An 11625-nucleotide genomic window follows, 5' to 3' on the forward strand; every position below is an offset into this window, starting at 1 on the left:
TACTTGTTTACTTTGTTGTAGTAGTCAACTCGTATGGCTGTATAGGATAAAACCGATCAATGTCCTTGTATTCGACATTATACGCTCCGAATACCTCTTGGTATCCGTATTTACTATATCAGTCGTCTGGTGTTGCTATACGAATCTCCACTAATGCATTCATGATTAGTAAGTCGATGTGACACACATTGTATGTAAACGATCATCGATGGAATTACTATAGTAACAAGAGTGACAAGACAGATCTCATGTCAAACATCAATTAGGTTCATTATTATTGTTTCACATAAACTCATAAAGAAGCTGAAGTTAGTAATGTACACTAATGAATTGGTTGAGTACAATCCGAGTAAACCCTCACAATTCAATATCGTACTGTACGCTAGCCATTCTTTGTTTTCAACATACAGCAACTTGATTTATCACAGGAAGACAAGTTGGAGTAGAGGAATGAAGAATAAAGGGAACAGATGCTTCATTTCACAGATCTCCATATTCACCTTCATCTTTACAGATTCTCCAAACTCATTTGTGTAGTATACTCTTCTTTGAATGCTTAGGCTTCTTGTGAGAGAAGTTCTGCATTTGTGTAATTGTAGTAAGGACAAGAGCAGGGCCAACTGGTAATCCGAAATCAAAACAGAATAAGTGGAAATGATACCTTTTGTTTCTCTACCGCGTCATAATCTATCCTCTCCCTCCAGTTACTCTTGCGCAGTTTAATAGGCCGATTCCCCACATACTTGCCTGCAATCATTTAAAAAATTAATATACAACTTCAACTTAAACTATAAAAGCGGGGATATATGTGCAATGACTATACCACGCGGAGAAAACTACACAAAATGCATTCAGTTTATTCACATAATATCAAACACCAAAAAATGTGGTCAAATTGTATAGCCTAGTACTTTTACTCTCCTAGTAGTACCATGCAAATGTGAAGAAGTCATGCATGTAAAACTAGTGGTACAATTTCCTTCTGACAATTATCTATTCTATGTTACATTTGTACATTCACATATCATATTTACGTCCAATTGGGGTTTTAGCAAGTCTATTTGTAAAGATCCAACAATGTTAAAATTCATTGGTCTACATGCCATGCATACAAATGTAAAAGCATACAATCATACAAAAATAAGAAGCATATACATGAAGAGGAATGTTTTGTTACCATTCATTTCCTTGAGTGCTCCAGCCAGGTCTGAAGGGTTAGCAAAGCTAACAAATCCAAACCCCTTAGTTTTGCCAGTCCTCTTGTCCCTGACAACCTAGATATAGAAATAACCCAGGTTTATAAGAGTTCTTAGTTTCAAACCAAACAAGAAAAATATTCATTCCACGAGAGAAAGAACTTTAAGCACAATGTAAAAGCTAGGAACGGCACATAACAAGAATTGAACGCAACAGCCACAAATCTAAGTAAAAGGTTGAGCATAAAGGAAACAATTAAATTTCTGGACAGTTTCACAAAACAAAACAGTACGAGGTACATTGCATGGGGAGAGGAAAAACTGAAACCCACAATGAAACTAGATGTCATTCACCCAACCCAGAGATCAGATTTTAAGGCACCCCTCCATATAAAGGGCATGCATGCAGTAGTAGTAGCCAAAAATAGAGGGAAAAATGGTTTGCCTTCATTGACTCTGACCGCACGATTACTTGTAGCCATTTAGATTATAACTACAGATTCATGCAAGATGCCATATGTATCTTGACCAAATGGTAAAATAAGCGTCATCCCTCATTACCATGTCTGATTTACAGACCACAACTCATGACACTTGTTGCTTGCAAACTGCAAGATTCCCTCCAACCCCTTGATTGCATTGTCGCACAAAAGTAGATGAAGAAGACCATTGACGTCACTACGGAAAGACATTGATCACGTAATGAATTTCAGTTTCAAATATAATTTCCAGGGGCTGATTGCTACTCTAGGTGGAGCCAAGTGTCATACGATTTCAGAAATCAAGGATGGCATGGAACTCTAGAACATAAAGTTCTGTACTAGATTTACTAACACTGCACTGTAATCCATGTTGTGTTCATGTTCAGAAGCAAAACTTTAAATCAACCATGACTAACAAAAAAAGGTAAAGAAATAGAAGAGAACCATTTTCTTCAATGCTAGAACAAATTAAAGACCCAGACCTAGCATACATAAACATACAAGTAAGACCAGCTTGAAACAGCCATTATCATGAAGAAAAGGACAGGAATAGAGGAGAACCATTCACCCATGGCTCTGATACAAACTAAAGACCCAGACTTGATGTTAGTGATTTAGAAATTATAAGCCGCTTGAACATAGAGGCAGTTTACTAACCTGACAACATGACTCATGCTAGTGCATGAGTCTGGTCAAATTCAATCAGCTCAGGCTCCACACGCTGATTCAGCTGTTCGACCTATGTTTAATTATCAACTAATTTCAAGAGCTCAAAATCAAAAGGTACTCGAACTTACATAACTAGACTCCTATTGCCCAAATGGTAGAGGTGCATAATTTCAAGAAAGAAAACATCATCTATTCCATGATTTTAACTTGTAACCTTTTTAGAACAGACATCTAACCAAAATGCAAACTATAGATGAGACCTACCTTAGAATACACAATCATTAAGTTCTCTGTGCTCTTCAAATAAAAATCTGAAGAAGACATGTAAAACGTTCATACCAAGCCAACAAGAGCTAGTATTAAAAGAATTTCAAATGACATATATAAAACAGCACATCCGAAAATTACCCTGGCCATATTGAAGGAAGGAAATCGTGAAAATGCTTTCGAAAGAACATCATCATTCACCTCATTACCCAAATCACCACAAAACACGCGATAATCATCTGCAAAAGCCAAAGGCCAACAGGACATCCAGTCAAAACAAAGCATACAACTCTAGACAAATTGAATCAACATGCTTATCTTGCGAATGAAACCTAGCAGTACAACCAAACATATAAGAAAGTGGCCGAAAACCAAAAGACAAGCTCCCACCTCTATTCTATCAGTAAAACCTTATGCTAGTGAGGCAACATTCGAAACTACTCATGTACATAAACCTAATAAAACACACAATTGATGCCAATTTTGCGCAATTACGGTACCAATTCAACAATGCCACATAAAAAAACAACACTAATTGGTCAAAGGAACGAATCGAAACAAGCTTACTTTCGGGCCACTCTGCGAGGGTGGGGTCCTCCCACGACTGCCCGGCGGCCCTTCGAGGAACCGCCTTCTTCTTAGCTTCAGCTTTGTGCTCAATCTCACTATTCGCAAGCGCAGCCTTCACACTCTCCAGAGCTTCCGGCGTGATCGTCTGCGCGTCTCTCTGAAACAGCTGCTGCGCCTGTTCACATTCCATCAACACCACAAAAAGCCTCGTCGGCATTAGTCTCAAAAACCCTAATTGATCAAAAAGCTGACACGAACCTGTTGATACTGCTGAGGGAGAGCGTAGGCGGGGGCCGGCGCGGGGTAGACGACGGCGGGGGCGGGAGGGGCGGCGTAAGGGGCAGGGTATTGGGGTTGCTGGAGGTGGAAGGGCATGGGGAAGTAGGAGGAGGACGAGGCGGCGGCGGGGGAGTTGGAGTAGGTGAATTGGGAGGAGGCGGAGGGCGGAGCTGAAGAAGACGGTGGAGTCGCCATGGATGATTGAGGGAGCAGAGCTCGAATCAAATCTAGGGTTTTGAAGAAAGGGTCTTAAGTTAATAACTTATAACGGTATTTTCACTGCCAGTAGTGAAACTGAAAATTACACGTTTTTTTACCAAAATTAATAAATGGAGGTTATATTCACACCTTCAAAAACGTACTTGCACCTCCTGATAATTAGACCTCTGTTTTTTACTTTGACGAGCAATTAAAATACTATTTAGACTTTTTAATTTTCCTAAAATGCCCATAATTTAATGAAATTCATAAAATTCTATTTTTTTTATTTTAAAAATACATTCAATCGATTCAAACATATTATAATTATATCAAGTCTCTTAAATTTGAACAAAATCATAATACAATATAATTTATCTACAATTTATAACAACAAGATTCATTCAAACAGGCGGATCACGATAAATTAGAAGAATAAAAAGTTAAAAATATAAATATAAACGTTTACAAAGTGAGAATAATATTTTTGTTACGATGCATACATGTGAATTATTAAAAACGATAATATCATAGTTTAGCTATATGAAGGAGGACTCCGTTTGAAATTATTATTGTTAGCAAAAAAATGAGAAATCAGATGTATTATTGTATTGAAATTTTTGTTTTTATATATATTTATATGTATTGATAATTTCGTATATGTTAATAAAGTCAACATTAATTTAAAGAAAAATGGAGGTCTAAATGATATTCTGGGAGATATAAATAAAAGTTCGCTTTAATAAATATGAGTCTCAACTCCCACAAATTTGTAACAAGAAAGATTACTGATCAGTATGTTGAAATTAAACGAAACATTCAAATTCTCATTCTCTTAGTGATTTGAAGTTAAACGAAACATTTTTGCTTTTAACTCCTCGAGCTGTAGGAGTCTATTCGTGCCCCAACACTTGTGCTGACAGAACAGAAAACACTGGAGGAGGCAAAGGCGAATATTGGCTCAGCAATCGTTTCTCTTTCTCGCACCTTCTCTTTGACATCGACATTCTTCTCAGACTTTTTTACCAAGGAATATGCCACCACGACACCACGTACAGTTTTAGGTCACGTACTCTTAAGATGTCCAATGAATTGGTAGAAAACGTTAAGAGTATCATTAACAAAAGTGGCAGCCAAATAGTTGGACATAATACAGAGATCAGATAGTTAAAAGTGGACATATTATTTTTTATATCAAAATCAGTAGTATTAATAATCACAAACAAAGTAAATAGTAGGAAGTGAAATACTTGTTATTGTCGAGGAAACAAAACACAGTAGCATATGTGTTGAAAGTTGGGAAATGCAAAATATCTAGAGGCGAAAAGAAATATCAGATAAAAAAAATAGGGTAAAAAAAAACACGACACTACCATCTGGGGTTGAAATTGATCAGAGGAAACAACTTGAATGGGAACCATACAAATTTTGATCCTAAAAGGTTAATGTAGAAGTTTTCATCATCAATTTTGAAAAACGAAAACGGAAACAAACTGCAAAGAGGTCATTTGTTTGGTCATTTATAGGCAGTTGTATATAATTTTGATGTAGACTTTAAATAGGTTCAGTTCATTTATATTATAACGAGTGCCGGTGCATGATATACTAGAATCTAACAAGACCTATACTAAATTATTGTATCCCCAAATATATAGAATGAACAAAAGCTTCATTTTAGAAACTCAATTTTTGAATCTTATGAATAAAAGAGAAATGCATAACTACATCAAAACACTTGAAGAGCTGCAGCTTCAGCTTTAGCATAAACAAACCGTCAGCTATGTGTAATAGAAAATGATCAAATATCCTCGCCTCTTTCCTAAGATTGATTGGAAAGAAAGTCAAACAAATTTATGAAGGAAACCGATACATGGCATGAGAAATATTGTGGAACTTTCTAAAAAAAATTTTTGGTTACAAGCGAGGCTCAAAGAGCCTAAACAAAGCGGAAAGAAAAACTAAAAACTAGCTAGAGCACGAAACTCTCCTAGCCCTAGTAACAGTAGCAAGATCATTTATGTAGAACTGAGCAGCATGAACCGGAGGGTTGTCAAAAGTAACAAAACCCTTAGCATGATTAAGGCTCATTTTAGCTAGAGAATCAGCCGTCATATTTGCTTCCCGAATATGTGGACAATAGAGGTAGCATTCATGGACTTCATGAGAGCCTTCCACCCCTGCAACAACGACCCAAGAGGGTGTAAAGAGAAATCATCCTTTAAGAGCAGCTGAACAAGGATAGCCGAGTCAGATTCCACTTCAAGATTGTGGATATGAAGACTATTCGCAAGTTTCAGACCAAAGAATAAACCCCAAGTTTCAACTTCAATAATCACCAGTGCCAACATTTACTTGAAAACCATTGATCCAATTACCATGATGATCTCTGATGACACCCCTTGCACCAATCCTACTAGCAGGAGAGATTTTGGAACCATCAATGATAAGCTTGTAGAAATTTTCAGCAGGCATTGTTCAAGCAACAAAATTGTAACTGTAGACAATATCCACATGATTCTTTGTAGCAGCATTATACCATTCATCAACATAACTACAAATAACACTTTTGGGTAATTTCTGTTCCTGTATCATTATTTTTGTCTAATAATGAAACTAACACTAACTAAATGCACAAAATTTATTCATACTTCTTAACTAGGCGGAGCTTTTCTAATGAGGATCATTAAGTTGAGGACTTTCTAATTAATCAACAATTAGACCATTTTTATCACATTTTAGCATTCTAACCATTTAGAGTTTAGCTATATATAAGCATATCACTTCTACAAAATTTCATCCAACTCAGTGATAATTAGGGTATCAACTACATCAAAATCAATGAACGGACCAAATTTGTTAAATATGAACTATTCAAGTACATAATCGGTAAATTATAGTTATGAACACTGTAACGATTATCAATTTGGATAAAAATTTGCATGAATAATCTACTTATGTATATCTAAACACTAAACAGTCGAGATGCGAATGTGACATGAAAAAGTGGGTGAAAGGGAAAGAGTCCTAAACTAGTTTTGAACTTAGTGGTCCTCATTAGAGAGGCTCCCCTTAACTATGTACATTTTCTATTTTATTTTTCCATAAATTGAAACGAAATCTTGCACTTTCATCTAGTCCAATGTCTGTCTTTCAATTGTTCAGTCCACCTATGATTATCTATCCTTTTAATATGAATCTATGACGATTGATTACCAAGTTTTATTTTTCCACCAAAGCTCTTTATATTGTTCTTGGTTCTAAGATTGAATCAGGACTCAGAAGCAAAGTATGTGGCCTGGTAGAGGTTCAAACTAAAGGCTTGCCAAATTCATATTTATAATCTGGTACTATATTCGAAGAAAAACATGAAAAAGGATTTCGGTTTTGGAGAGAGCTATCTACAGATCTACTTCCTAGCTCCGAGAAGGCGAGAGGTACCAAAAGCTGATCACTTGGCACTGAGAATTGGTCGTTACTTTGGGTTTTCCGATGGATCATAGTTTTGCACTGGTACCAAAACTACATACTATAAATATCATAGTTTATCATATCAGAATTATCCGGCAAACAGAGTAAATGAAAATTAGGAAATGAAGTTCGATTAATATCCAATAAAACATTGTTTCATGAAGAAAGTCTAACTTCACTAAACAATTTTACAAATGAAGCATCAAACTTCTGTTGAAATGAAACAACTAAAACCAGAGCAGAACTTAAAAGGGAGCCTCAAGTGATTCATCCCAAACTTCTGCACTTCCATTGGAAGCATCTTCAACATCTTCTTCCATTGAAAGCCTGATATATTCTCTATGTGCAAACCGATCCCACTCTGTCAAGGTTGGATTCTCACGTTCCTGTACACATTGATACCAGCACAGCTGTCACAAATAGTAGCAACACAATCCACTTCTATAGCACCAAATAGAAACCTAGAAATTCCAAGTCATAAAATGCTCCACTTGCTTTACATACCTGACGAATGAGAAATGGATCACGAGTTTCAAAGGCCATGAACTTGTTAAGGTTGAAAAGAATATTGAACACGCTTCCTGAAAGCTTGCAACCTTTCAGGTCACGAAGTGTGATATAGCTCTCATTCTGCAAGAACAAACTGCAAGTCAACCACCCAAAAACCATATCTTACTATTGCGTCTGGAAAAAGATACATGAGAGATTGCTCACACAAGCATTTTCCCGTGCAACTTTCATGAAGCAGGAATTTGCTATACAACTATGATGCATAAAACCTTATAGGACTCTTGTTTTTCTTATGTTGTGCGGCAGCAATGCAGCAACATAACCACCAACTAAGAAGGGAGTCGCTGCTAGAAAATAGAAAAAGAACTGGCACAAATGGAAAACATTTGGTGCTCAAGCCAGAACCATGATGCTTCATGTTCATACACAGCAAATACAGAAGGAACAAGATAAACCACTTTTGAGCAAATCAGAACAATGGAAAAGTCAAACCTCTGGGTAAATCATGTCAATAATCTGGCACAATATATCTTCAAAGAGAACAGGTTCTTGGGCCATGCACTCCATTCTATGCAATTGCTCTTCATAGAAGAATTGCAATTCATTCCGCGTCAAAACTCCATTTCCATCCAAGTCTATGCACTTGAACCTAACCAGGAATAAAAAGTATCAGGGACTCAGTTTCCATATAACATTAACTCCATAAAGAGATCAAAACTATGTGAATTAATTAAGAACTGATGAAAACAGTTACAGTACACCCCCTACTCTACAGAAGAAAAAACAATTAAGCACACATATACATTTAGATGTATTTTGAGGGATCGCCCGTGAATCAGAATTAAGTGCAAAGGTCCAGTGAAGCAAACTGATGACAAAAAATAAGAGGTACATGATTACCAGAACTCAAGACTAGGCTCAGAAGATTTGTCCTCCTCTGACAGAATGAAGTAGACAAAATCTTGATACCCCATCTTGCCCTCAACCTTACTAGTGAACTTCCTTGCCACCTGAGGAAGTAAATCATCATTAACCTAGACATGCAGAGCTAAATCTGGTGGAGAAATTTTATTTAAAGAGAAAGTTTTCTTGTCTAATAGTTTACAACACAAACCTGAGAAAATATCCTATCGACTATCCGATACGTAAGTGCATGGTTACCATATTTGATCAGATTCTCCTTGTCGATCAAGAAGTCATGATCTGTATCCAACTCCCAAAATTTGCAGTATATGACATAAAAATGCTCATAGGAGAAGTACCTGTAACAGTTCATACAAGAAAGTAAAGGAGCGAAGACATTATCATATAACCACGAGAAGAAGTACAAATTAGGGCTGTAACTGACATCTCTACCTCAAAACTTTGTTGATGTCCTCTTCTTCATCAGCATGTTGCATTGCATCAATTAAGTTTCCACGTTTTAGCTCCCTGAGGGTAAGATGACCGTTCCCAGATCTATTTATATAGTAGAAGATTCTGTATATTACAGTTTCAGCTGGTCCATTGCAATAATATTTCATGTTAACGAGTGTATCGTACTAAAAGAATTAAATAAATGACCAGAGTAAAATTATGTATGTGAGAGAGAGAGAGAGAGAGAGAGAGACTGAAGATCTTTTTAAACTGATATGATACTATGAAATAAAAATTGATCAATTGGATGAGAACAGACCATATCTTTCCTGAAACTCGGGTGTGCTCTGTAAGAACTCCAATCCTGGATGAGTTGCCAAAAGTTCTCGAAGGACAGGTTTGAAGTCATCCTTTTATCATAAAGAGTACGAATTAGACAGTAGTTCATGTAATATCAATTACTATATGAATATAGGTGGCAGGCTGCACACAGTTTTGTAACAGAAAGATGAAAGGACAAAAATTATGAAATAAAGGAAGTACCTGAGTTAGGTAATTGAGATCTGGTTGCTTTAAAATGGAAAATATTTGAGTAGCTACATCCAACATCAACATGTTTCCCCAATAAATAATAAATGAATCCCTGAAAGCACATTATTTCAAAGTAAGAGAATGATTTGCAAAAATACCCAAACTTCAACACCAAGAAAACCTCAAGTAGATTACAGTCCCAATTTGAAACCTAGGTAGACATGTATTGTCAGTAAAGAATGAACTGCCAAACTGAAAGGAATTAAGTGATGCACTGGCCAACATTCACACATTTCATTACCCAAGCTAATCATAGTAACATATTACCTAAGAGGTATAAAAACCAAATGACACCAATATAATCTCAGACAAAATACTAGCTTTAATCAATGTCAAAACAACATGGACACAGCTACTTGAGTTGTTCCTGCCCAATCAATTTTACTAAGGAGAGTGTTTATACAAAGATAAAAAAGGAAATACAGGGTTTGTTGTCATTGGTCAAGACTTGACACCTCTCAAGTCTTTCCCAGATTGCAGAGGTAGTCTATTGACACAGAGCAATCAAAGTAGCAATCAATAGGGAAATTTGGAAAATGACAGATGATAAACCCGAGTAAGAAATTGGGATGGGGGAGGCAGACGTTGAAACTACTGTTCATTTACAATGAGGAAAAGTGAATATACCTTGTCACATATCCAGTGCTATTAACATCAATCTTTCTGAATAATGATGTAGAGAAGAATGAAGGGAGCTTGCAGATGTCCTTGGCAATTGACTTGAATTCTAATATACCAGAGAAGCAGTTAAAGCTCAGTTCTAGTATATCTTACACAAAGCATATAAAATAACTATATCTCACCATTTATCTGGAGCCCACATGCATCGCTGAAGAAAAACCGATCAATTCTCGAACAAAATTGTGCTTTTATTTCTCTTGGAAGTGGACGCCCGTTTAGAAAATAGAACTGCAATGATATAAGAGCCATTTCAAAAGTAATCACCTACATTTTCCTTCAAGCTTAAACAAAGTCCACAATACTTAGAAAGAAATTGCAAAAAAGGGTTATCACATCCCGGAAAGCTTTTCATACCTGAGGTATTAATTCTTTAGCTGGCTCACTAACTACTTTCAGGGGAGAACCTAAATGAGAAGGACCAACCCTCTGCTTCATTACGCGTGGGGAGCCGGTTGAACTTCTCGGTGACAGTGGAGGTGCACTGCCAGCTGGAAACATGGAAGGCAAAGCATTGTTGGCAGACGAATGCGGACTAGAAGAGTTTCCATGGACATTCAAGGGCACGCCTGCCTTGGCTTCATTAAGCAATTGCGTCACCTGCTCCCATACAGTTCACAAAACACCGAAATCAATAAGCACACACCACACACAAACAAATCACCCGACGATCAATAAAAACATACAGCACATAATGCAACTTGCATTTCGATTCCTCATCACAACCGATTTCGCAGCATTTTCGTTATAAACTAACAACATTTCGACTAACAGAGATTCCATCTTTTCGTTCCGCAAACCGCAATGTGCTCTAATCAGCCCCTATTATACTCTCCTTTTACAATTTCGGCACGAATCCAACACCATTACTACTCACATTTCATGCATTTCAGACACAAATTGCACTATTCCAATCGAGAAATTTCTAAGCTAAACAGAAATTCAGATGCATAATACAATCCAATACATTCAGCAATCTACAGAATCTTCCAAAAATCGGTTTCGAAAACTTTACCAGGCGATTGGTTTCAGGAAGAGAGAGCCACTGCTCGAAGAGCGACTCGACGAAGCTCGGATTGGCTTTGAGGGCGAGCGGCGACACCTCATTGAGCTGCAACAAGTCGGCGTCGAACGCCGCCACATCGGCCACGATCTCCATACTCATTGGAAACACATATAATAGATCAAATATCGTAACCCTAGATTCGCAATTCCAACACCTTCCCAGCTCCGCCTTTGATGATTTTTCTTCTGATAACAATGTGCTGCGAAGATTTCAACGGCCGAGATTTAAAGCTGAAGACTAAACCAGATCAGAGAGAGAGAGAGAAAGGATGCACTTTTAGCTGAAGAAGAAAGAA

The 11625-nt window shown here is 37.0% G+C and overlaps 2 protein-coding genes across 5 annotated transcripts; both read right to left on the bottom strand.

Annotated features, from left to right (window-relative positions):
• Window positions 1–230: 230 nt before the first annotated feature.
• Window positions 231–3705, bottom strand: LOC126798285 (uncharacterized). 4 transcript variants are annotated; one of them, XR_007672503.1, is made up of 7 exons: window positions 3443–3705; window positions 3182–3359; window positions 2756–2853; window positions 2612–2658; window positions 2336–2408; window positions 1178–1274; window positions 695–747 (listed from the first exon to the last, which is right to left on the bottom strand). XR_007672503.1 is itself a non-coding variant. In XM_050525204.1 (6 exons), exons 1-6 carry the CDS (start codon window positions 3656–3658, stop codon window positions 526–528), a joined length of 729 nt encoding a protein of 242 aa, XP_050381161.1. In that variant the 5' UTR covers window positions 3659–3705; the 3' UTR covers window positions 231–525. The 4 variants fall into 4 exon arrangements, 1 of the variants encoding a protein (XP_050381161.1); XR_007672502.1 differs by having other exon boundaries at window positions 2336–2417; XR_007672501.1 differs by lacking the exons at window positions 2336–2408; window positions 2612–2658 and adding an exon at window positions 231–579 and having other exon boundaries at window positions 662–747; window positions 1156–1274.
• Window positions 3706–7185: 3480 nt separating this feature from the next.
• LOC126797625 (probable serine/threonine protein phosphatase 2A regulatory subunit B''delta) lies at window positions 7186–11587 on the bottom strand. Its single transcript, XM_050524294.1, has 12 exons — window positions 11280–11587; window positions 10622–10864; window positions 10390–10495; window positions 10214–10313; window positions 9539–9638; window positions 9315–9405; window positions 8996–9137; window positions 8754–8901; window positions 8540–8649; window positions 8132–8288; window positions 7634–7759; window positions 7186–7515 (listed from the first exon to the last, which is right to left on the bottom strand). The coding sequence occupies exons 1-12, from the start codon at window positions 11427–11429 to the stop codon at window positions 7375–7377; spliced, it is 1614 nt and encodes a 537-aa protein (XP_050380251.1). The 5' UTR covers window positions 11430–11587; the 3' UTR covers window positions 7186–7374.
• Window positions 11588–11625: the final 38 nt, after the last annotated feature.

Source organism: Argentina anserina, chromosome 6, assembly GCF_933775445.1.
Source record: "Argentina anserina chromosome 6, drPotAnse1.1, whole genome shotgun sequence".
NCBI lineage: Eukaryota > Viridiplantae > Streptophyta > Magnoliopsida > Rosales > Rosaceae > Argentina > Argentina anserina.